Genomic DNA, 27,454 nt, shown 5'->3' with positions numbered 1-27,454 from the left:
TACTTGGCAAAAGGGACTTTGCAGATGTGATCAAGTTAAGGATCTTGATATGGGAAGATTATCCTGGATTATCCAGGTGGGCCTGATGTAACCATGGGTTCCTTACAAAAAAAGACACGAGGAATAAGACAGAAGGCACAGTGAGGACGGAAATAGAGGGACAGAGAGCATAATTAGAAGAGAAGAAAGGTCAACCATGAGCCAAGGGATGTAGGTGACCTCTGGAAGCTGGAAACAGATTCTACTCTAGAGCCTCCAGAAGAAACCAGTCTTGCCAACACTTTGACTTTGGTCTAGCAAACTGAATTCAGATTTCTGGCCTCCAGAACAGCGAGAGATAAACTTATATTGCTTTAAGCCATCAAGTTTGTCATGACTGGTTACAGGAACCACAGGAAATAAATGCAGGTTGTGGCATAAAGCAGGTGGTCAGTGCCCAGTGCAGTGGTAAATGGAAACAAACCCAACAATGGGTCCTGCTGCACAAAAGACTTTGTCCCAAAGCTGAGACACCTGGTGATGATAGCACTCGCTGAATTTCCTTCTGTTACAAAATGTTACTGAATCCCGCATTACATATACTTAATTTTTAATACTTTTTTTTTTAAAGATTTTATTTATTTATTTGAGAGAGAGAGAATGAGAGACAGAGAGCATGAGAGGGAGGAGGGTCAGAGGGAGAAGCAGACTCCCTGCCGAGCAGGGAGCCCGATGCGGGACTCGATCCCGGGACTCCAGGATCATGACCTGAGCTGAAGGCAGTCGCTTAACCAACTGAGCCACCCAGGCGCCCTAATTTTTAATACTTTTAACAAATGCTCAATAGTGACTGGTGGAGGCAGTATGGGAAAAAGGGTCTCTTGGCTACTGGTACGTGATAAAGACTAGAAGAGTTACCATTTCAGACTTTATCCTTGCACTAGTTCCAGAAGCAGTGGGCAGACAGAGGGCACTCCCCTTTTATCCTCATCTGGCATGTGCTGGCCCAGCTGGTGCTGAACTCTTCCTGCACCCATAGCAGGAGGTATTATAGTAACTGTGATAAGCAGTCAAATAAATTAACAACATAAATTCTAGGATGTGTGGTTCATTTCAGAAACCACACATGCACTGAAATCCCAAGTGATTTCCTGGTCTGCTCCTTAGAGTACAGGTCTGGGAATCCTGCTGCAGATATCCTTGTATGTAGTGAATATATACCATGTGGCGAGCAGCTAGATACACAGAGAACAAAGGGGACTTACTTATTTAAAATTATTTTGGTTTGATTTTAATTTCTTTTTTTTTTAAAGATTTTATTTATTTATTTATTCATGAGAGAGAGAGAGAGAGAGAGAGAGGCAGAGGGAGAAGCAGACTCCCCGCAGAGCGGGAGCCCGATGCGGGACTCGATCCCGGGACTCTGGGATCATGACCTGAGCCGAAGGCAGACGCTCAACCATCTGAGCCACCCAGGCGCCCTGATTTTAATTTCTATTAACATATTTGTAATATACTTTTTTCCCTTTTCCCCCTAGTTTTACTGAGATATGACTGGCATATAACATTGTATTACTTTAAGGTGTATAACAGAATGATTTGATTGTAATATACTTTGAATATCACCCTGCACATATATGATAGAGGGCAGGTAGATTGGAGCCAGTGTGAGGTAGAGACTTCAAATATTACATGTTAATAAAATAGTAAAAAATCAAAATGGTTTTTATTTGATTAATGGTGTCTAAGTTCTACTAGTCTTTACGTGATATCTATTTAAAGACCAGTTTAAAATGCTCCCATATTCCATAAAACTCTTTCCAAATGAATTCACAGACACTCCTAGTTAACAGGAAAAAGTTTCCCACAACCTCACAGAAAGTAGTATTTATATGTACTATGACTCAAAATCCTTTCTAGATGTTTTAGAAATTCTCTCAGCTTTAACATAACCCCAGGCGCACTGCTGGATAAGAACGCCCACTCACTATTTCTTGTGTCCTATACCTCGTGACTTGGCCTGAAGTACCCATGCCCAAGCCATCTGGATGACCACATGGCATAGAGTAAAGAAGAAACCAAGACCTCTGGGGCGTCTGGGGGGCTCAGGCGGTTGAGTGTCTGCCTTTGGCTCAGGTCATAGTCCCAGGGTCCTGGAATCGAGTCCCACATCAGGCTCCCCGCTCAGCGGGAAGCCTGCTTCTCCCTCTGCCGCTCCCCCTGCTTGTGCTCTCTCGCTGTGTCTCTGGCAAATAATAAATAGTTTAAAAAAAAAGAAAGAAAGAAAGAAAGAAACCAAGACCTCTGAAAGTCTTGAAATTCAGATTCCAAGAATGGCCATAAATGGACCAATGTGTAACCATGGATAAACCGTATAACCTATCTCTACATATCAACTTTACCACTAGTACAATGGGTGGGAATCTCCTGCTCCTCTAACTCTTCTAGAACTTGCAGGGGATCCAGTGAGGCAGAAGCAGAATCAATCAGAGCAAAAGAAACTTCCTTTGAAGGTAAAGGCTACTGAAGACAGCGAGACAACGTAATCACAGGGAAGGCCCCCGAGACACTGACGACTGCCCCCTGTCTTCTCTCAACAAAAATGAAATCTTAGTCCCAAGAACTTAACAAGATGTGAGGGGAATGAGCTTCTATTTAACCACAGCCTTCCTGAATTCCCAGTGTATCAGATACCCCAGTTCAGCTTTAAATAAAATGCCTGTCGGGAGCCATTTGAGTCAGGAGACAAATAAACTGTCTGGACAAGCTAGTAATCAGGAAGAAAATATACTTTCTTCTCTCTCAGCTAGAAATAGTAAGTGAATATGGGGAGTGTAAAGGTTCTGACCTGCATTATAAAATTACTAGTTCCTCCCTCATTGCAATCTGGAGGGAAAAGAAGCAAATTCTCCTTGCCTTGGCACAGGGCCACTCCAGGAGCTAAGTGCTGAGATGGGGTTTGCCAAACTAGATCAGGCAAGAACAGGAGAGAGAGAGAGAGAGAGTGTGTGTGTGTAATGAGAAGTTAGGCAGGAAAATTTTGGTTAGATGCCATGTTCCTACCAAACTCCTGGCACTGCAAACCCACTTCTTGGGAAATGATTAAGTCCCTTTTTTATAGAACCCCTGCCTACTGCTAACAAAAGTGGATGGTCTCTCCAGAAGGAATGCCACCCTGCACCCAAACAATACTAATAAAGCCCTCGGCCTCCTCAAGGCCAGATATATTCCCAAAGTCTATTGAGCCCTGCTGAATACCTTTTCTCCCCTGTCACAGGACTACAGGGCACTGCGAGGATGCTTGAGACACAACTGGCTTATGGAGCTTGGTCTTGCAGACTTGAGAGTTATAACTCACTCATATTTCTGAGTTACAGAGCAGTCATCATCTGCTTGTTCAGGAAATGAACTTACACTTCAACATCAAGGATAAGGCAGACATGAGAGAGCTCTTGCCATCAACAAATGCTTTTGAGTGGCGCCTGGGTGGCTCAGTCGTTAAGCGTCTGCCTTTGGCTCAGGTCATGATCCTAGGGTCCTGGGATGGAGCCCCCGCATCGGGCTCCCTGCTCAGTGGGAAGCCTACTTCTCCCTCTCCCAACCGCCCACCCCGCCCCGCTTGTGTTCCCTCTCTCGCTGTGTCTCTCTCTGTCAAATGACTAAATAAAATCTTTAAAACAACAACAACAACAACAAAATGCTTTTGAAAGCCAAAGAGTTATGTGAGAAGCAACCCGAGTTTGCCTCCGCAAAGCATCACACAGCGGGGTCCCTCCGAGAGCAGGCCTAGGGACCAAATCCCCAGACCACATCCTTCTCAGATCCCTGGATCTTGCTAAGCTCCTTAAATGTCTGAGGCCCAAACGTTCAAATTCCTCAAGCTGCTGGAAGTAAATTTCAATAGTACAAATTTGGGGACTTTTTTTTTAAAGGCAAAGATATAGATTCTTATTTTCCACAATTAATTGAACATTACTTCTCCAACCTCTGCGGCAGAGAAAACACTTGATCAAAATGATTTGTGTGTGATGCATCCCAGAGCCCTCAGAGGGCCGCTTAGCACTCCCATCCCTTGGCTGGCATGGTCCACTGTCCTGGGCAGCAGGGCAGTGTGCAGAGCAGAAAGGGAAGGGTCTGGTTTCACAGTCTGGTATCCCCAACCCCACAGAGACCAGGCTAGAGGTTTTTACATCCGTTACTAACACAAGCTTTGTAGCTTAAAGCAAACAGATCTGTGCCGAGATAGGGAGACAGTGGCCTTAACTCCTCCAGGCTATCATGAGATGCTTCCAGGGACATCAGTGATGCAGTAAAGAGGCTCCCTGAGAACTAGCGAGGCTGTATCCTCTCAGCCCCTGCACTGTATGGGAGGGAGGGCTGGAATCTGCAACGTCTTCTGTAATCCCTATCCTCAGACACCTGGCTGTCCCCTCCCTGCTCTTCCAGGACTCACCAAGGCAAGATCTGTTAGAGGGACACCTGCTACCACCTGTCATCACAGCAGGTCCCAGCCCCTCAAGGATCAAGGTGCACAGGGACCAGGCTGGTTACCCCCAGGGAAGGGCCACCTTCCCATTAAACCTGGGAATCTAATATGAGCTTGAACTCCCCATCCCCTCACTCACTCCACTGCATGTTCCTCAGTGAGCAGAGGTGGGTCTTGGAACAGCAGGTTCCATGTGGCTGAAGGAAGTGGCCAGAGACAACCACGGTATTAGAGGCCTGGCTCATTCAGCAGCAGCTGCATGTATAGGACAGCAATCCCGTATCTAAACCGTTGGGGCCAGAGGAGTTTCAGAATTCAGATTTTTTTTTTTCATTTTAGAAAGCTAATATAACACCCCATCAGAGTATGGGGAAGCATCCTATAAACTCATTAGTATTTTTGGTACCCAAACATGAATATTCATACTGATCTTCTATCAGGTCAATCAAATTAGTTATGAAGAGAAATCCAGAGTCCTTAAGGATGGAGGATTTGGCACCATCTGGTTTACTTTCCTCCAGGCGATACTGAAATTCACTCAGAGACAAAGACCCACAGTGGGGAACAGACAAGTGAGACAACTGTCAAATTCCCAGTAGACATTCCCTGACTCAGGAGGCCCAGGGGACAGATCAGCGAAGATGGGATCAGGCTGATTGAAAGAATCTCTGACACAGTAAATGCCTTCTCAGCTGAGCTTCCCTGTCCTGAGAACCCAGAGACAAATGCTTGCATAGAGCCCTCCATATTTAGAAATTTGGTCTCCAGGACTCAGGCACCTGGCTCCAAGGATACAACATAGATCCAGTCATGGGCCATAGCAGGACCCACCTCGGCAGAAGCAGACCGGTTTTCTCAGAGCCCTGACCCCTGTGTGCCAGATGTTAGCTCCACAGGGTGCAGGGCAAATCATGCTTTGATCTTGATGCCTTTGAGAAACAGAAAGAACATCTTTTAGCTACTATCTTTCCCCTGCCCCTTTAAATGCCCACATGCCCAGGAGCCACCTCCCACCCTGTTCTCTTCTCACTCTGTGCCTGTTCCCTGGCTAACTGTATCCACTCCCATCACCTCACCTGCCTTTATGCCCTTGACGCCCACAGCTCCTAGTTTCACCCTCCCCAACTGCAACTTACATTTAAAAAAAGATTTTATTATTGAAGTACAGCTGACATACAATGTTATATTAGTTTCAAATGCACAACATAGTCATTCAACAATTCTGTACATTATGCTGTGCTCACCACAGTAAGTATAGTTACCATCTGTCACCATATGACATTATTATAATCTATATTAACTATATTCCCTATGCTGTACTTTTCTTTCATCTCTGTGACTTACTTATTTCATAACTGAAAGTTTGTACCCCTTCATCCCCATCACCTATTTTGGCCATCCCCCCACACCCTGTGGCAACCACCAGTTTGTTCTCTGCATTTACAAGTCTGTTTCTGGTTTTGTTTATTTTGTTTTTTCAGAATCTACATATAAGTGAAATCATATTGCCCTTCTTCGTCTGACTTATTTCACTTCACATGATACCCTCTAGGTCCAGCCATGTCACAAATAGCAAGATGACTTTTTTATGGCCGAGTAATATTCCATTATGTATATGTACATCTTTTTATCCACTCATCTACTGATGGACACTTAGGTTGCTTCCATATCTTGGCGATTATAAATAATGCTGCAATGAACATAAGGGTGCACCTATCTTTTCCAATTAGTGTTTTCATTTTCTTTGGGTAACTTTCCAGTAGTGGAATTTCTGGATCATATGGTATGTCTATTTTAATTTTTTGACAAAATTCCGTACTGTTTTTCATGGTCTAACACATTTTTAACTGCCTCTTGGGCATCTCCAGGCTGCCTCATGTCCTCTCCTCCTGCGCCATAACCTACTAATGTCTGTGTACTTCCCCACATCTCCCTACCTTGCACTTGGGTCAGTCACATGACTCACTCTGGCCAGTGGAACATGAGCAGAAATGCCGTGTGGTACTTTAGCACTTGGGCACCATCCCTGTGTTCTCATTCCCTCCATGAGGCCAGCACAAGACAGCAGAGAATCAAAATAGAAACATTCTAGGTCCTAGAGTCACTGCCTAGAAAAAGCCACTGGTCCTGCACCGAACTGTGATAAAAACAAACGTCTATGGGGAAAGATCACTGAGAGCTTAGACTGATCTGACCCAGAAGCTAGTGCTCATTACCCCCATATACCTGCCTTCTCCACCTGTCAAGTTCCTACTGAATGCCCAAAACTCCAATTCCAATGCCACCTCTTCTGTGAGATCCAACTTTCATGGGAAGATAAGCCACTCTGTCCTGTGACCTCTAGCAATTCACTCACGCATCCGGCATAACATTACCTCAGTCTGCAGCACATTTCTGTTTGCACGTTTGGCTCCTACATGTGTGGGTGCTTCTCTTTTTAATCCTCTATTCTCAGGGCCTTGGAAGTAGCAAACACCTGATGTTTGACTTCCTGAAGCAAAGCTCAGAGCCTTTGTGCTCATGTGACCAGCAAACCCCAAGTCAGCATTTTCTCCCCGAGTCCCAGTGTTCTTGGCATCATGCTACGTACCATGGTTGGAGGCAAGAAAAGTAGGACACTATCACCCACGACGAGGGGTGCTTTTTATCTTTAGATCCTCTGCACCCCATTAGCTTCCACCTTTATTAAAGGACAGCTTCCACTTAAAAAGCACATTGTCTTTTCAGGAACGATCAGCTAAGACATTTCTCAGAAAGCAAGATCAAAGAAGGCTTTGTAATGACGAGAGGAAAGCGGAGCAGGGCTCTCTCGTGACCCCTGTGAGTCTGGCTCCCCCCGAGCTGCCACGCTTTAGACTGGTGACCTGGCATTCTGGGATTGCACAGCTGTACTAGGGTTATTTCTGGTACAAAAAAAGCTGCAGTGAAAGCATCGCCGGCCCCTCAGGGACCCAGACGTAGAGATGATAGCCTGGCCGTGCAGTCACGTCATTGCCACTTGGCCAAACTTCCCAAACCAAAGGCACAAAACCACGCCGCTGGTCAGGGAAACAGAGCAGGGGGACCTTTGCTCTTCACATCCAGGAAACTGGCAACGGGCACTGTTAGCAGCTTCCACTCTCCCGATTCCTTTAAGGCTGTGATAGAACTCTCAGTTCCAGCCCGAGGAACTGCGCCCATAAATAAATGACGCTTGATTGTTAATGCAAGGTTTTCACAGTAGTTCCCACAGACTAGCATTTTACCTGCTGCGGGTGTGGCTTTGCGGTGGACATGGGGACACGTCATTTACTGCACAGTAAACATGAGGTCGACCAGTAGTACTGCTGGCATCCCAGCGCTCAGACAAAAACATCCACAACAAAGAGCCTGGCAAACCCAGGTGCCACACCCACAGCTGCAAGGGAGCACAGCGGGGCTTTAGGACCTTCCCTGGTGGGACGTTCAGAGTGGAAATGAAACAGACTCTGGAGTATACTGAAGGCTGGGATTAGGAGGAAGGAAGATTAGGAAACATTTTAAAAACCAGAGCACTAACTTAGCAGAAGGCAAAGGTAGAGTTTGGGAGAGGTGGGATAGTACGTTGTAATGTTCCGTGCCGCATGTGATAGATCAGAGGTACAGCAAAGGAGGGGACCCTGAAAGTCACAGCTCAATGCAGGGAATTGTTTCTGGGCGGTATTTCAAGGGTCACATACCATGAACAATGAACGCCTCCCCCTAAATCCATTCAAGGTACCAAGAGCATACGTGGAAAAGAAGAAGTTGACTGAAAATGGCACTGCTGGGCAACTTACCTTGTATGAAGATCCTGTTCCAGTAGATCTTCCCCACTTGACTGCCCCCGAGAAACACTAGGTTGGACAGGATCAGCATGGAGGTGGAACAGGACGCCAGGGCGGCGTGGAATCGGCGGCGGGCTTGCGGGGAGAGGAACTGGACCTGCGGGGAACACAGGCGATGTGTCATCCTGGTGGCGGAGAAACAGCGTTGAGGTGCCGCCGGCCCCTGTCAGGCACCTGCCCGGGACGCCCACCCTGGCGCCTGAGCGGGGCGGGACTGGGACTGCTCCCAAAACCTCTATTCCCACTGCACATGCACTCTGGTCTAAGGAAAGAAGCGACTCGCCCCCAACTTGTTGCTTCCTCCTCCAAACGGGAACAGGCTCCCCCTGACCTCTCCCCACGAGCATGGATGCTAGTTCAGATTTGGCTGGAATGCCCCCACATGTTCTCTGCAAACCTACAGGTACGAGAACTCTCCCTGATGACCAGCACAGCTCCACGTCATGAGGTCAAGCTCAGGGTGATCTTCTGGGCCAGTTAACGTGACTCTGGGAAGCCACCCTGTCAGTCTGACCCGCTCTTAGGAGTCCCATTAAGAGGGTGCAGGAGAATCAGCACAAGCCGCCCTCCTTCCTGGAATCAGAGCTCAGGGGACAGACCCCACTGGGAGTGAGCCTGTAGCAGGGTCACACGATGGTCGCCTGCCACAGCGCCTAAATACGCAGGAAATGGAGAAGTGGTTTCCAGCACTGACGGTAAAGAATTCTGCCCATCCATCTGAGGTCTTCACTGCACTTTTTCCTCCCCTTTTAATGTCTTCTTGGGGATTGCATAAAGCAAGCAAAGCCTTTCTTTCTCGGCACTGACCATTCTGCTGGCCTCACCGAGTGAGATCACAGCGCTGCGCCCGGAGTGTGTGAGGGCCGTCAGCACGCCTGCGGGCGCTGTCCTTCGGGCCTGCGCATGCAGCATGAGAACTAGCTGCAGTGCAACCACTGGGCCAAAGGGCCCCAGGGTTTCCGACAAATACCTCAGGCTAATCCAAAGACAGGGAAAAAAGACAGAGCAAAGGGTCTAGAGATCGTTTCTGAATATCCTTCTGAAACCTACACATCTCTGGGGTCACGTGCATCCTGATTTCAGCTGTGCTCCAATTATAAATAGGAATCTGGGAACGCCTGGGTGGCTCAGTCGGTTAAGCACCCAACTCTTGATTTTGGCTCAGGTCATGATCTCAGGGTTGTGAGATCCAGCCCTGCATTAGGCTCCACACTCAGTGGGGAGTCTGCTTGGATTTTCTGTCTCTCTCTGCCCTTCCCCTCCCAGCTCTCTCTCTCCCAAATAAATAAATAAATCTTAAAAAAAAAAATAGAAATGTGAATTACCCAAATTCCTAATGGGCAAAAAGGATTAAGCTAGAGAGTGTCTCCAGCAGGGGGGTTTACTTAGTTCTGAGTACCCTGCTATGGGTCATCTGGGGCTACTGTATAAGCCTTGGTCAGTGTCCTCTGGAAACCTAGAGAAATGAATTTCTGACCCCCTCTCCTTTTTCTCTCCTGCCAGTCCCAGCTTCTATTCTATATGCTCAGATACCACTGCTACCATATACCTCCCCATCCATGGCATTCTCCTCCAGCATCACCTTGGAGCAAGGTTTTACTGCCACCATATATGAAAGTGTGGCCTTCTCATGGATAAGCTGTGTGGTAGGCACTGCCTGAGTCATCTGCTTGGACATGATTGTTCTAGAAAGCTCTCAGATGATGCTGACATGTCCCTGGTTAGAGGCTGCCCAGACAAGATGACCTCTAGTCTCTCCCTTGTTCTAAAAGAGGCCACAAGCACGTACAGGGGATACTATCAAGCAAGACCAGATAAGAGATAACACACAGTATAAAAACTGGTAATGAAAGAGAAATGGAGACGAAGCAGGCTTGTAACTCAGTACTCTTCACCTCTGAGAATAAGGAGACATTAATCTACTGGTTTCCGCATTTTAGAGCAGGAGAAGATATTTTCTGGGTATTACTGACTCAGTTAGCAGTAACTGGGGAGACAAGGTGAGAGGAAACAGGGAGACGGGGGAAAAATCCAGAATAATAAATCATAAAATATAAATTGCTGTAATTGGCATAAATGTGTCCAAATAATTCTCTCTAGGTATAGGACCATTGATAACATGTTTGATTTCTAAGGGACCCGGTGAATCAGATGTTCTACCACTTCTGTTCTAACCTCATCCGTGTCCTCCAACCTTACATCCTGTTAGGGGAATTCAAAGGCCCCATGCAATCTTTTCCATATTAATGTCAGTGATAGAGAATACACATAGCTTGGTTAAGCTCAGAGCGTTTTTCTTTCTACAGGAAATGATTACAGTTATTAAATAACCGACTGAGAGGTATCGAGAGAGGAAAACACTCTTTGCATTGGACTTCTAAGCAGGGCTGTGGCACCAGGTGACCTGGTTTGGGGCAAGGGCCAGGCTAGTTGGAGGCAGAGCTGAGGGGCAAGGGGCAGAATAAGGGAGGAGACGAAGGGGAGAGAGTGCTTGAGACACAGGGCTTCTCTTTCCAGCACCTGAGGCCCTAGTTCCAATGGGTCTTCCTTTGCTTCTGTGATTACTTGGCTACATGATTCAATAAATTCCTATTTCTGCTTAGGAAAAGTCAAAATAAAAAGGCAAATATGAAGGAGCCTCTGCTCTCAGAGACAAGGGAGGACATCTAAAATCAGAAATGAAGGGCTATTTTTATAAAGAGTTAATTTTGTAAAAGCTAAGCAAGAACATTAAAGGTGTGGGCTGTTGGAATCAATGAACTAGAAAGATATAAAGGAGAAATCAAGATGCTCACAGGCAGTTCTTGATTACCCCCCAGGGTGAGCAGGTGGGGGACAAAATAGGTGATGATAAAGAAAATCCAAAAACCTGATTTAACTAATAGCCCCATTCTCTGAACTGACAAAATTAGCCTTGCCAACAAGCAGCAAACTTGACTAAGCATTACTTCTCTTCATTGTGTATCAGTGGGAGAGCAGAATGATAGGCGACCAGGAGCAAAAAGGGGGCCTGTGTGGATAACCCATGATTAATATTAATAGCAGAGGAGATACAAATCTCAGCTGTAATTCATCTCTCCTCTTCGGATTCCCTGGATGCACTATAGGTGGTGACAGGTTTTGTTTTTTTTTTTTTAAGATTTTATTTATTTATTTGAGAGAAAGAAAGAGACAGAGAAACAGCATGAGAGGGAAGAGTCAGAGGGAGAAGCGGGCTCCCCGCTGAGCTGGGAGCCCGATGTGGGACTCGATCCCAGGACCCCGGGATCATGACCTGAGCCGAAGGCAGTTGCTTAACCAACTGAGCCACCCAGGCGCCCTAGATGGTGACAGCTTTGACACTGAGGTTCTCTCTCTACCTTGGGAACCATCTGGCCTCAGCCACTGGTTTATACTCTAGATGTAGGTTCCATACTTAGGGGTCCAAGGAAGGAAAAAGTCACATGGGCAAGGGGAGATCCATCAATAAATACAACTTTCTGAATGTCTAGGGACATAGGGCCAAGGTTCCCACTTTAAACTCTTGATTTCTTTTATACACTCTCCTCTGATATCCTATAGCAATTGTTGTCATCACTCTTGTGGTCCTTCACATCTAGGATACAGGCTGTCTGTCCATGTGCAGGGACCATGCCTCATATGTTAGTCATGGCTGAGGTGCTTAAGACCCTGGGTGGCTCAGTCGGTTAAGCACCCAACTCTTGATTTTGGCTCAGGTCATGAGAGAAAAACTTGGTAGAAATAAACAGTATCAGGTCCCACTTGCCAAGCCTTTGTCAGTTGGTAGAAAAGTTTGTGAGAAACTTTTGGTAGAAAAACTTATGTGAGGGACTATGAACCAAATGGGGAAATAAGTCAGCGTACAATGAAGAGTCATCAGGTATAAAAATAAGAATTGCCAATTGATCAGATAAGGCAGTGATCGGTAAACAGAATTTGATTTTAACACAAATATAACAGAATAAAAACGAACTCTGGTCTGGTCATGGTCCCTTCCCAGAAGATAGATGAAGCGATGGCAATCCAATATCCTGGCAGCAAGAACCTGGGAAGGGCATGGGCCCCAGGGGATGTTTAGAACTTGCTGAGCACTTCAGTTGTCTCAAGGACATCAAAATTATGGCATTTGATAGGCAGGGTCCAGGGATAGCAAACATACTGCAATGTATGAGATGGAACCGTCCTGTCCAGAATATCAATAGTGTCTCTTGAGCATGGGTGAAATGTTTTCTTCTATATTCATTATAAAGCCAACTTCCCTCCTGGCCTATGGGTGCACAGCACCTCCCTTCCTCCCTCATTAGGAGCAATGCCAAAAATGTGCCCCCTTTCCCCTGGGGCCCAGAGAAAGGCATCCTAGGGCAGGGAAAGTGCTCTTTACAGTGCCCCACTGTGGCCCCCCCCAGCCCACCCACTACCCCCGGGGCATCAAGCTTGAGAGAGGAGCCTCCTGTGCTTCCAACCACAGATGAGCATGGTGTAGCACCAGTTCCAAGGCTCCTCTCCCTCACACCCCTCAGACAGACCCAGGGGAAGGAGGAAGAATGGGATGCGGAGCAGGTCAGAAAGTATCACTTCCTACGCTGGGTGACCAGTTCTCCCTCAGGGACTCTGACTTCAATGAAAGGCTGGGGGGGGGGGGGTGGTTCTCTCCATGTTAATGTTGATATAACCCACTCTTCAGGCCCAAGAGAAGGTACTTGATTTTGGGCCTCGATACAGCAAGCCCCTTAGAACACCTGGAAGGTCAGGACCAGGGTAGACCTCTAATTCCTGTTTGAGTTCGGGGTCTCTGATGGAAAAAAGAAGAGGTGGGGTGTGGAAATACTGTAGAAGGACAGTCTAGCAGTGCTTTAAACTTCTCTCTGAGACACTGGCTTCCAAAGGCGAGGAACTAACCCAAACAAAGTAAACCTCAGGGCAGAACTAAATTGTCAAACTAGTTTGCATTTCCTGCTGTGAGAAGTCAGCTCCTGTGTTTATTCTTATCTCTCTGGAAACCCCTCTCTCTTTTCCAGTCAGCATCCTGTCCCTGGAAATCACAGGACTTGGGCTGGGGCAAGCAAGCTGGGTGCTGGGGTGGTGTGGTCCATGGAATCTGGGTCAGAAGTTACTCTCAGAACGTCTGCGAGGGTGGGAAGCAGATGGTGCGGTGGGGCTGCAGCGGCTGTGTGAGGTGGGGCCCACACTCGTCCACACAGGGACTGCATGTGGGGCCGAGCTGGGAGGAGGGGACAGGCTGAGCATCTGGGGGAGCAGATGGGCCGGAGGAATGGCTGCTGGAGACTGACAAAGGCTTGGCAAGTGGGACCTGATACTGTTTATTTTTAAATGGGGAGAAGCTAAAAAAAAAAATTGGGTGGGCTTGAGCAGCTGGACACAGTTCTTCCATATAATCACTGAAGTCTTTCATTTTCTAATAAAAATGGTAACCAGAGGGTAAGAGAGGATGAACAAGGAAATGGCAAGGGGGATACGGGTGGAGACCAGGAGGAGCAAACGAGGGTAGATACCCCACAGGCTATAAGGATGAGACCAAAGACAACCAAAGAAACAATTATAGCTCTTGTGAAAGAGAAAGGTGGCCAGAGTAAAACACTCAGGAGGAGGACCTGAACTCCTGTCCCATCCCGTACCAACCCACCAGGACATTGCTCCCCTTGCTTCCTTTGCCAAGGCACTCTGGTCATTTCCATTTAGAAGTCTGTGTTTCATGAATAACCCCTCTCTCTCCTGCTGCTCCCAGCATGGTGAGCTCTGTCCTTCAATCTGTATCACCTAAGACCCATGCCTACTCTCTGTGTGCTCAGCCATTACTTAACACCTGTCTCTCTCTTTACCCTAAATAAGTTACAGAATCTCCTGACTTTCTTAATGTTCCATTGCATCCTATATCCAAGCCAAATGAATACAGGAAGGCACCCCAAAACAACACCTCCTTCCTTCTTGTAAGTGTCCAGAGCTTCAAAATATATCTGGCCAATGAAGTTAAATTTTCCAATCTCTACTCCTGAGATCTAAGCAATGCATGGTCCTGAGATCTAAGCAATGCATGCTCCTGAGATAGAATCAAATATCGCAGTGATAAAGATAAAGCCAGTTTGGCTTAAATGGATGAGTCACCTGCTCCAGAGTTTAGATATCCTGCTTGGTTAAAAACAGCAGAGGCTATAATTTAGCAGCGAAATCCACACAGCATATGAAGGAATTTCAGAGGACTTTCAAATAACTAAGCAAACAACTGGCTCTTGGTATAATCAGAGAACTTAAGCCATATTTGAGGAGCCAGGTCCTGCTAAAAGTTCTGGAATGGCCAACAGTACTGTCTTACTCTGTGTTCTTGCTCTTCTAACGATATGCCCTCGCTTCTAGTCCTCATGTCTCTGCTCTGGATTTTGCAGAAGCCTCTTTCTTAACTGGCATGTTAAGCTCTGGTCTTCCCCCCTCTGGTTCATCAAGCACACTGAGTATGTCCCTCCACTGCACAAAATATTTTGGTGGTTCTTCATTGCTTGCAGACTAAAATCCAAAGAAGGCGCTTTACAATCAGACCTCATTTTACTTTCCAACCTTAACTCCTACTACTCTACTAATGACACAGCTCTATTCACTGTTCTTCCAACATGGCACACACTTTTACATCTCTGTAAAATGACTTTACACATTGCTTCTCTTGCAGAAGCTGTTTTCTCTACTGAGAATGTGTCCTCCTAATTCTTTCTTCACGCTCCAGCTCAATGTCAGCTCAGAAGACCAACAGCTTTGGACCAGCCCAGATGATGCTCAGGTTCTGGCCCCCCTTTTTAACTGTGCTGTCCAGAGCAAGCTCAGACTCCTAGCTCACAATTGGCATTTGATCAATGTGGGTTACTCTAACTCTGACAGAGTCAGTCACCCATTTTCTGTGTTTCTGTAACCCATGGGATAGACAGTATCAATCTATATGTTTTAGATACACAGTTTTTGATACAAATAAAATTCTCTATGTGAGGAGCTTAACCTATATTGCTAACCTATATTGCTACCTAAGTAGAAAAAATTATTCCCATTTTACAAAGGAGGAACCAAAGAGCAGAGACATTAAGTAACTGGTCTTAGGCAGACACTGATAAGTAGAGTAGTAAATATAGTACAGTCATTCACACATTCCTCTAACTGATGACTTCATGCTCCCTGCTACATTCTGTGTAGCAGTATGTGTCCTCTCCTCTAGAATGAAATCTTCTCTTCAGTGCCAGATACAAAGTAGATCTTCAAGAAATGTTTTTATTTCTTGAAATACTTCAGATACTTCAAAAACTAGTACCTTGTGCATGTGTTCCTTTAGTAATGGTTGATAGATATTGACCAAGTGTCAATTTCAGGGGCTCAATATTTTCAAGAACAATATGGCTTAAAATGACATTGGAACTTAAAAAAATTATTAGAATTCACCATTAGAGTAGGAGATTTAACATATCCCCCCAGAAAATGACACCTAAAAGATCAAAAGTAAGAATATAAAATAGCTGAATAAAAATAGGTCTAGCATCCAAACCAGAAAGGAAGAAGCAAAACTTACCTCTGATTGCAAGTGAAATGATGTTATACATAGAAAGCACTAAAGATTCTACAAAAAAACAAAAACAAAAACAAAAACACAACACTGATACAACTAATGAAAAAGTTCAGCAAACTTTCAAGATAAAAAGCAACATGCAAAAATTAGTTGCATTTCTATACACTAACAATGAACAATCTGAAAAGTAGATTAGGAAAACAATTCCATTTACAATAGCTTCAAAAAGAATAAAATACTTAGGACTAAATTGAACTAAGGAGGGAAAAGACATACTGAAAACTACAAAACATTGCTTAAAGAAGAAAGAGAAAGACATCTATATTCATACATTAGAATACTTAATATTACCAAGATGACAATACCACCCAAAGTTATCTATAGATTCAATGCAATCCCTATCAAAATCCCAATGATTTTTTTTTCAAAAATAGAAAAACTCATCTTAAAATTAACATGGAATCTCAAGGGACCCTAAATGGGCAAACAATCTTAGAACAGGTGAGGCTATCAAGATGGCAACATAAGAGGCTCCTACACTCCTCTTCCTCCCATGGATGCACTGAATGTACAGTTATACATGGAGAAATTTACACTGAAAGAAATCCAGAAACTAGCCGAGCAACTCCTACACATCAGGCAAATGAGAAAATTACCCACATCTTCACAGGTAGGCAAAGCTGAGACACACTCTTGCCATAAACCCCACCCCCAGCACAGCATCATACAATTGGGAGAAAACCCCCAATTCAAGGCTTCTTCCTGAGGAACATAAATTTTGAACCCCCATCCAGCATCCCAAATTTTAAGACTCCCATCACAGGAACAGGCAGTATACCAAAGGTGCGTGTGTTCACAAGACCTGCAAGACTAGCAAACAAAGAAGCAGTTCTTAAGGGGCACATGAGCACTTGTTATATAGCTCTCCCCCCAGAGCTCACCACTGAGGGAACAAGCAAAGCTCGCAGTCTTTCTCTGAAAGAGGTCTATCTACATACTTTAAAAATCGCTTCCTGAGGGGTGCCTGGGTGGCTCTGTCAGTTGAGCATCGGACTCTTGATTTTGGCTTAGGTCATGATCTCAGAGTTGTGAGATCAGCCCCATGTCGGGCTTCGTGCTCAGCAGGGAGTCTGCTTGAGATTCTCTCTCCCTCCCCCTGTTCTTGCATTCTCTCTCTCACTCTACCCAAAATAAATAAATAAATCTTTTTAAAAAAGTGCTGCCTGAGAGTCAGGCTTCTAATTTAGCACACATCTAAAGGAGGACTGGGACTCTCGCAGGACACTGGGAAGCTAATAGAACCTCCCTCACCTTTTCCCTCCAGCTCACTCTAAGTTGTCAGTATCTCCCTGGAAGGAGCTTGTAATCATACCTGCATGCCAGCTTTTGCAGCTGCTGCCCAAGTAATAGGTTCCCCCAATGGCCTGGCTCTGATAGCCAATGGGGCTTCCATTCACAAGTCCCACAGGACTGTGGTAAACAAACAAGCAGTTCCTAAGCACTCTCCTGAGACCATACTACAAGTCCTGGCACAGGCTAAGCAGGCAAAAATTCCCACCTCCCAGTTTTTCCCTGAAAAGGGGTTTAAATACATACCCTCCCAGCTACTGTTTGAGGGTCTGGATTCTAATCATATTGCATCAAGGTGCTGACTGTGATCCTCCCCTATGGGACACTAATAGGTCTTAGCACATCTTCAACTAAGAGGGCCACTAAGAACAAAGAAGGTAACTTGAACTGGGACAATCACAAAGGTCTGAGATAAAAATTAGAAGCTCAGGCCAGGCTGACTGATGTGGTTCATCTTCTACACAAGACCACTCTGTCAAGACTGGGAGAGATGGCATTTTTATATAATGCAAAGAAACCATCACAGAGAGTCAAGAAATATGAAGAAACAGGAATATGTTCCAAACAACAAAAAAGAAGATAAATCTCCAGAAACAGATCTTAACAAAATGAGGATAAGTGATTTTCACCTGATTGAGAGTTTAAAATAATAGTCATTAAGATGCTCACCAAAGCCAAGAGAGTAATGTATGAACAAAGTGAGAATTTCAACAAAAAGACAGAAAGTACCAGACAGAAATCACAGAGCTTAATAATACAATAACTGAACTGAAAATTTAATAGAGGGATTCAAAAACAGACTAGGTTAAGTGGAATAAATAATCAACAAACTCAAAGACAGGTCAGTGGAATTTATGCAATCAGAGTAGAAAATGAAAAAAGAATGAAAAGAGTAAAGATGGTTTAAGGGACTTATGGATACCATCAAGCAACCAATATACATATTGTAGGGGTCTTGAAAGAAAAAGAGAGAGACTGAAAGGGGAAGAAAGCTTAGTCAAAAAAATAATGGCTGAAAGCTTCCCTAACCTGGAGAAAGAAACAGACATCTAGATCTAGAAAGCCTAAAAAGTACCAAATAAGAAATCTAAAGAGACCCACACAGAGACAGATTATAATTAAATTGTCAAAAGATAAAGACAAGGGGAGACTCTTAAATGCAGCACAAGAAAAACAATTTGCTACATACAAGGGAACCCTCATACGACTATCAGCAAATTTTTTAGCAGAAACTTTACAGGCCAGAAGGGAGTGGCACAATGTATTTAAAATGCTTAAAGAAAAACATAGCCAACCAAGAATAATCTACCTGGCAGAGTTGTCCTTCAGAATGAAGGATAGATAATGAGTTTTCCAAACAAAAGCTGAAGGAGTTCGTCACCACTAAACCAGCCTTATAATAAATGTTAAAGGGATTTTTTAAGCTAAAAAAAAAAAGGATGCTAATTAGTAATAGGAAAACATATAAAAGTCACTGGTAATGGTAAGTATATAAATTCAGAACACTCTAATGTTGTAATGGTGGTGGTAAATAATTTATAAATCTAATATAAAGGTTAAAAGTACTAAAAATAACAATAACTACAAAAATGAGGTAATGGATACACAGTGTAAAAGATGTAAATTGTAACAGCAAAAACATAGAACAGGTGGGTGTAAAAATGTTGAGCTTTTGCATTCAATGGAGTTATTAGCTTAAAACAGACTGTTACAAGATGTTTTATGTAAGCATCATAGTAACCACAAAGCAAAAACCTAAAGCAGATACACAGAAGATAAAGGAATCAAAGCATAGCACTACAGAAAATTATTATATCACAAAGAGAGTAAGAGAGAAACAAAGAAATAAAAAACAGTCAGAAATAATTAACAAAATAGAAACAGTCCATATCTATCAATAATTACTTTAAATGTTTTATGGACGTGTGGAATGACTATATTGTACACCTGAAAATAATATTACACTGGATGTTAACTGGAATTTAAATAAAAACTTTTTTTAAAAAAGTAAATGGACTAAATTCTCCAATCAAAAGACAGAGATATTTGTATACCAGTGTTCACTGCTATATTATTCACAATAGGCAAAAGGTGGAAACAACCCAAATGTCTGTCAATGGATGAAAGGATAAACAAAATGTGATATACAAGGATGGAATAGTATTCAGCCTTTAAAAGACAAAAAATTCTGGGCGCCTGGGTGGCTCAGTTGGTTGAGCGACTGCCTTCGGCTCAGGTCATGATCCTGGAGTCCCGGGATCGAGTCCCGCATCGGGCTCCCTGCTCGGCGGGGAGCCTGCTTCTCCCTCTGACCCTCCCCCATCTCGTGCTCGCTCTCTCTGTCTCATTCTCTCTCTCAAATAAATAAATAAAATCTTTTAAAAAAAAAAAAAAGACAAAAAATTCTGATGTACACTACAACATGGATGAATCATAAAGACATTATGCTAAGTGAAATAAGTCAGAAGGAAAAAAATTACATGATTCCACTTATAGGTGGTACCTAGAATCATCAAATTCATAAAGAAAGAAAGTAAAATAGTGTTCCTGGGGGCCGGAGGGAAGGAGGTAATATGAAGTTATTGCTTAATAGGTTTAGAGTTTCTGTTTGAGATGATTAAAATGTTCTGGAGATTGATGGTGGTAATGGCTGTACAACATTGTGAATAAATTTAATGCCTTTGAATTGTAGATTTAAAAACAGTTAAAACAGTAAATTTTATGTCATGTATAATTTATCCCAATGAAGAATTATTAGGCCTGTCTCACAGACAGATATACAGAATAATGAATATATGTAATTTTCATACACAAGTGGATCATAATCAAACTGAATACAAACTAAGCCAGGAAAGGAAGACAAATATATTCTAAAAAGTTATCATGAAGGCCATGCTCACCAACAATGGAATAAAATAAATCAGCAACAACAAAGACAAAAATTTGTAAAACTTAACACACCAGTAAATTTTTAAAAAATTTTATTGATGTAAACCAAAAACTTCTATTGAAGGAACACTAAAATGAATAAATGTTAGCAAGTATGATCAATTAAGAAAACAAGGCCAAATAAACAAGAGGTAATAATATACAGGAAATTTAAAACTCTTTGGAGATTATATAGTGATATATTTGATAATGTAGCTAAGAAACAAAGTATCTAGAAAATATAAATTACCTAAAATTCTCATAGAAAAAGTAGATGGCCTGAAAAAGCATAACCACAGAAGAACAGAAACAGTGGTCAAAGCTCTATGTTCAAAGAAAAATTGCCCAGATGATCTTAATGAGCAAGTTCTACCAGATGATCAAGGAACAGACAATTTCCATGGAAACTGTTTCAGAGGATAAAAAACTATGGGAAGCTTCCACTGGTTTCATGATGCTAGTATAACCCTGACACTAAAGTGATAAAGAGACAACATAGGGAAAGAAAACCGTAAGTTAATCTTTCTTCTACACATTACCTTAAAAATTCTAAATTAAATAGCTGTAAATTGAATATAGGAGTGATTAAAAGAATTCTCTCAATCAAGTAAAATTCATCCCAGGAATGGGAGGAGGATTCAATATTAAAAATATTAGAAATTCATGTAATTCATGAGATTAAATAATTAAAGGAGAATAATCTTATGATCACTCAACAGATGCCAATAAAATATTAGGTAAAACTGCATGCTCGTTCACGATTTTAAAAAAATAGTAAAAGAGTAAGCTTCTTTAGGTTGATAAAGATAATGTGTCAAAACCCCAAGTATTCTCACTAGTTTCAAGGAAAAGACATTTTCTCCTCTATCACTCAAAATCATACTGAAAGACTAAGTCAATACAACAAGACAATTAAATGCAGCGAGGGTTAAATCTGTTGGCAAGGACAAAACTGTCATTATTTGTGGATGATATGACCATCAATCTAGAAAATTCACAAGAAACAATTGACAAATTACTAGAGTTAACAAAAGATTTAAACAGGATAGACGCAAAATGATCAACTCAAAACAAAAATCAGCATTTTTCCTATACCAAAGCAATAATCCACAAAGAAGTGTCCAAGACTTCTAAGGAGAAATGATAATCATTGTATAATAACATAAGGGAAGACTTGAATACATAACTAATCCATGACTGGAAAAACAGCATCACAGACATATTAACTCTACACAAATTAAGCTACACTTTAATGCCAGTCTAACAAATTCCAATATAAATACCAGAAGGAGTTTTGAGGAACTTCCCTAATTCTAAGACTCATATGGAAGAGCCACTGTACAAAAATAGCTAATGTAATTTGGAAAAAGAACCAAAAGGGGCATGGGACTTTCCATATCAGGAATCAAGACATACTATAGAACTCTAGCATTTCAAATAGGAAGAATCAAGTAGATCAATACAACAGAACTGAGCCTAAAAAATGAATTTATGTATATTTGGATATTTGCTATATATTAAAGATGATCTTTCAGATCAGTAGGGAAAGTATGGACCACTGAATAAAACAGTTTGAAGTTATAAAAACCATTCTTAGTTGCAGGCCATACAAAAACAGGCAGTAGACCAGATTTGGCCCATGGGCCATCACAGTTTGCCAACTCCTACTCTATCTCTTCTTGGTACCTGCTCTAAAGAAATACTTACATGTATGTACAAGGAGGCATATCTAGGCATCTCCACAGCCGCTGCATTTGCAAAAGAAAAAATTAGAAGCAACCGAAAACTTCAACAACAGAAGAATGGCTAAATACATTATATATCCATGCCATGTCCAATTATGCAGATCTACATCTACTAATGTAGAAACATCTTCAAAACATGTCATGAGGAGGAAAAAAGCACAAATTTTAGAATATTTATATATTTATTATAACACACACACACACACACAGTAGTAAAGGTATGTATGGAAGGCCATACTCTAATCTGACAACAATGGTTACCTCTCATGGAAGAAGAAAGAGAGCAAGGTGTGTTTGTTGAGGTGGGGGGATGGCTGTCTTAGAGGACTCCAGTCTTAGCTGTTTTCAAGAGCATATGGTCACGAATGACTTCATAAATTTAAAAAGAATAAAAGAATAGAAAAAGGAAATCTAGGAATCTTTCCACTTAATGACCTTAGACCCTGGCTATCTTCCCTAAGTATGGAGTCAAGGCATATGGGTGGGAAGATAGAAGCTAGATGACCATCACACCCAAATTATGACTGTTCATGGCACTGGGGATCACCCTCTCCAGGTAGTACTGAGGTCCCTTGAGACTATTAAATAAGCCTAAAATGTGACAGATCTGGCCTCAGCTATAATCTGTTCAAACACAAAAACAACAGCTTAGGGTAAGGCCTGCTTTTAAGCAAACCTGATATTTAAAAATCTAAAACTGACAAACAGGTAAAGCATTCCAAAATGATTCGGCCAACAGCACAGAAAACTGTTCTATGACATCCAGTTAAACACAGTAGATTAGATATCTCTGCTCCCTTCAAAACCCTGTTAAAAAGCAAGTAAACATTTGAAAATAAATCCACAGGCAAAGAACGGAATAGAAGTGAAAAGCAAGTGAGCAAAATCAACCCATTTTCATAAGATAGAGAGCAGATGGAGGAATTAGCAGGACTGAGACACCTGGATAGTAGATATCAAAGAGAGGAGTCATTCATACACCAGATAGATTCCCAGAGGCCTACACATTAGAGGCACCATATACCACAGATGGCAACAGTAAACCATGGAGAAAGAAAACAGGAAGGTTGGTTAAAAATCTGGGTAATGGGCATACACACCCTGGGGTTTCCCCCTTTCTCTGCCCCCCCCCCATGATGAATGAAGGTGGTAACAGGGTTTTTTTAATCAATAAACTGCATTAGAGTAACTCTGAACTCAGGGCCAACAGGCACAGTGGCATTTCAGAATACCAAAGATATTTTCATTAAGGTTCTGGAGAAAAACAGATTACATACAAAGAATCAAAAACCAAAATGGCATTTCTCAACAGTAAAACTCAAAATGAGAATACAAATTACATCTTCAAAATTTTCAGGAGAAATTACCGTTCAACCTTAAAATTCAGTGCTCAGATAATCAAAGGTGAGGGTAGAATAAAGACAGTTTGAGAAATACAAGGTCTCAAAAACATGTTATCACTCACGGTGCTTTTCTAAGGCAGCTACTAAAGGATGTGCTCCACCAAATCGGAGGGGAGAAAACAAGGAGTTCTGGGGCCCACGATACAGGGATTCAGCCCAAGAGAGAGGAGGAGGGAAATGTCAGGACGCCAGCTGTACGGCCAATCTGAAGGGAAACGATCCAGATGGGCCAGGAGGATGGAAGGGCTTCAGGAGAGGTTCTCCAGGAAAAGAAGAGAGCTGACAGATTTCCAAATACATCTGACTACATGGAAAATACTATTCTGAGGGATTTTTCAATTTTATTGGGGAGTTTGGAAAGAAGTGGTGATAGTAAACTCCTAATCACACAAAAAGAGGCAAGGTGATTCTTAATCTAAGGTGGGGAAACAGGTGACTAAAAAGGAAACTCAATGATAGCATATTAACTGGCTTGGCAGTGAGCCACACTTACCATTGTGATAATAATGTAAACAGCAAATGTTGATTTAGCCAAAAATAAAGATGGTTATTCTATTAGAAGGAGTTGGGAGTACATCTCAGATGCAAAAACCTCAAGTAGAAAGCAGTTAATATTTATAATTCATAAGTGAAGAAATAAGAGAATAGACTTTAGAAAGGCAGAGGTAGATGTCAGAAACAACTAAGAGAATTAGAAGTTGTTGCTGATGAGGACAAGGACGTCTGCATAGGAGGAATGGAGACCAAAGATTCATTTATCTCAAGAAAGCCTTGCAGTATGATTTGACTTCTGACCCATGAACACATATTTCTTAAACTTTCTGGGTTTCCATTCATTCCCACTGCAAAACGGGGATAACAATAGTACTTACCTGTAAAGCTACTATTGAAACCACATGGCATAATTGGGTAAAAATGCTTTTGTGAGCATTCCCACTTCACTTGGACCAATTTTTTCATAGACAGGTTGAGTGAACCACAACTAAAACATAAGTTGTCCAAGAACTGAGGGCTGGAATGTCAATTAATCTAATGCCAAATGGTTTGGCCATAGCTTGCTTATCTCGAATTGCAAATCTTTGTTATTCCTGAGAAAACCCATTTTTTGCTGGTTAAAAAAAAATCTAATGCCAAATGTACACAAGCAGCAAGGATAAATTAAGTGAATGAATAAGTGTGTAAGATCTATCAAAGCAAATGTCTCTTATCTGATATCAAGGATGCTTAGAATAAATTATGTATAACTGAATTTGACTCCCTTTCTAATTGAACTAACCATGTGTTCCTACACAAATCACATACCTTCCCAGCCTATAGTATGTTCCTCATCTATAAAAATGAAGATAAGGAACCCCTGTCCTGCTTGGTTGTTGTGATGCTTAAATAAAATAACAAATGTGAAAGATCCTTGTGCAGGATCTAGTACAGTTTCTTCCCTGGCAAAGGGTGGCAGCTACAACAGCCCCACATTAGTCTGGTCCTTTCTTTTTTTTTTTTCTTTTTTTTTTTTTTAAGATTTTATTTATTTATTTGAGAGAGAGACAGAGAGCACGAGTTGGGAGGAGAGGGAGAAGCAGGCTCCCTGATGAGCAGGGAGCCCGATGTGGGGCTTGATCCCAGGACCCTGAGATCATGACCTGAGCTGAAGGCAGATGCTTAACTGACTGAGCCACCCAGGTGCCCCTGGTCCTTCCATTTCTAACATGAATCAAGCATCCATGGTCAGCTAAGCAAAGCCTCCTGAGGGTGGATCCATCCTGTACCCTTTTCTCTCAATAACCTTTAAGTAGATAACAATACCTATTCACTGTAGAAAAGGCTGAAAATACAAATGAGTAAAACCAAGAAAATATGTATCACACGTAATCCCGTCAGTAAAAAGCTAGCCATCATTAATGTTGGAGTGTATAACCTTCTATGCACTTCTCTGTGTTTGCACGTATCTTTAAATAAAAACAAATTTTTGTTATATCTGTTTTTCTTTATTCCTCTCCACCTTTCTTCACAGTGAAATTATTTGAAGATCATTACTTTCAATGGTGGCCTAGTCAACTTGATAGATGTCCTGCACCTTTTATATGATACTCTTTCCTGCCACCCCTCAGGGCCGTTCAGCTCTTACTCCAGCTCTGACTCCAGCCTACTGGGTGAACTATAGGGTTCAGACCAGAGGAAAAAGCAAAAGCCCCCTTAAATTGTGTTTCAGTACATTCTGGCAATCACAGTACATTGATACCGACTCAGCTCATCTCAAATGAGTCCAGCAGCTGCTCCATAGGCTTTTTAAAGCAGTGTTTATTTCTAGGTCTTGGGAGGAATGTGAGATATTTTGGAAGTCCTGAACATCTCTGACTCCTCAGAGCTTTATAAAATGAACACACACACACAAATATATGTATATATACACATACATACATACACATGTACGTGTATTACATATACGTGTTATACAGTTATAGCATATATACATAATATTGATCACACATAAAGCCTAAGTATACATTGTAAATAAATACATATTATAGAAATATATTGCACAAAGTATGTGCATATTATTTTTGGGAAAAGGGGGCTAATTTCATCCTTCTATTGATAATAAGAACACTGGAAACTCAAGCTCTGCTACCTTCAATGAGTAATGGGTTTTCTGGGAGGAAAAAAGAGCCAGATTTAGAAAGACATATCCAAAGCTTCAGCACGTACACAGTAAGATTTTGCTTTTTCCTAAGCTCATCTAGAGAGAGATGCTGGGCACTAAGCTGTGACCAGAGTAACCACCACTTATCTGTGCTGTAGAAGCAGGAATTGGAGACTCTCAAGTAATGAATCTAATCCCACATGCCACCTGAAAAAGCCCATTTCAACCACTGCCATTCAAGTGATAGATCTCATCTTTGGCTTAGTATTCTTTCCCGAGGTTACAATTCCCAAGGCCGGGAGACTGTGCTGTGTGCTTGGGGAAGAAAGGACGGGCAGCCATGGCAGCAGCAATGATGAAAGGGTGACCCTGCCTTGCTCGAGCCTAACCTGACAGGGACAGGGAAGGCCACAGAAGTCCCAGAGCAGGCCAGACCTGGAGAGGCTCACCAGGCCATGAATAACTGGAAACTGGCTCTAGTTCAAAGCCTTCTCTCTGCAGATAGCAGACTCAGTAAAAAGAACCTGTGAAAATGCTTTTGCCATGCTAAACGTATTCAACTAAAAGACAGAATTATTTGCCACATTCCACCTTTCAGACCAGAGGGGTTAAGGCTTAGGTTCAGATTCCCACAGAGAAGAAAATGTGTTAGCAGTGAATTGCGCAGTGTGCTTCCTGCATCGTTAATGATCCTTCGGAGTAAGAGACAATGGAGGGGGCACCAACAGGTCGTCATCCACCAAGGAACACACTGTTCATAACAACATGCATTGCTTTTTCCAGACGGAGAGGCCTGAGTGAGTGCTAACAAGCTAGCACAACAGGCTAATTTGACGTGTGGGATTAATATGTTAATTTAATGCTCTCCTGTTTGGTTAAAGTGGTTTGCATTTCTATATTTCTAAGTCTGGCCTTCAAATCCCTTTATATGGAAAACCTTTGGCTTCTCTAGCTTCCTTTCCTCCATTCTCCTGAGTGATAACCCCTCATCTCCCATGTCTGCCTCCTCACCTCCATGGCAACCCTATTCCTGACTTCAGGCTGTATGTGTGCTATTCTCCTGACCTGGAATGCCTGTCTTCTCTCTACTGACCTATCCAAGCCCCACTCTTAATTCTTCAGAGTCCAACTCAAGCCCCAGCTCTTTAAATAAACCATTCTTAAAAGCTTAGCTCACACTGACCATCACCCCTCATGAACATCAGTGGTCTCTCTGCACATAATGCCTTACCCTGGTCCTCAACTGATTTGCACACGTCTTGCATCTCCAGCAGGCCAATGATCTCCTATGGCAGAGGGAAGATGCCTCACAGCCCCTTCCTCCCACTGTCAGCACCCTGGTCTGGAGACATAACCATTCTTTAACTTCACTTTACTTTACCCCTTAATGGCATCACCACCTTTGATGACCCCCTCCATGAAATACCCTCTTTTTCTTGGTTTCTGTGAAATCACCCTCTAGATTTTCCTCCCCGCTTCTGGCCCCTTCTCCTCCACCCAACTTTCAAATGTTGGGTGTTCC

At 42.7% G+C, this 27,454-nt stretch overlaps 1 protein-coding gene across 1 annotated transcript in view; it reads right to left on the bottom strand.

Moving 5' to 3' along the window:
- HHAT (hedgehog acyltransferase) overlaps positions 1–27,454 on the bottom strand; it is a 332,511-nt gene that overhangs the window by 43,891 nt on the left and 261,166 nt on the right. Inside the window, exon 11 of the mRNA XM_044916357.1 lies at positions 8,263–8,407. Coding sequence (XP_044772292.1) covers positions 8,263–8,407 — 145 coding nt within the window. The remainder of the gene's footprint in view (positions 1–8,262; positions 8,408–27,454) is intronic.

The sequence above is a fragment of the Neomonachus schauinslandi genome, chromosome 6 (genome assembly GCF_002201575.2).
Source record: "Neomonachus schauinslandi chromosome 6, ASM220157v2, whole genome shotgun sequence".
Taxonomy (NCBI): Eukaryota; Metazoa; Chordata; class Mammalia; order Carnivora; family Phocidae; genus Neomonachus; species Neomonachus schauinslandi.
The sequence above is the reverse complement of the archived record's forward strand: the minus strand, read 5'-3'. Positions and strand labels throughout refer to the sequence as shown.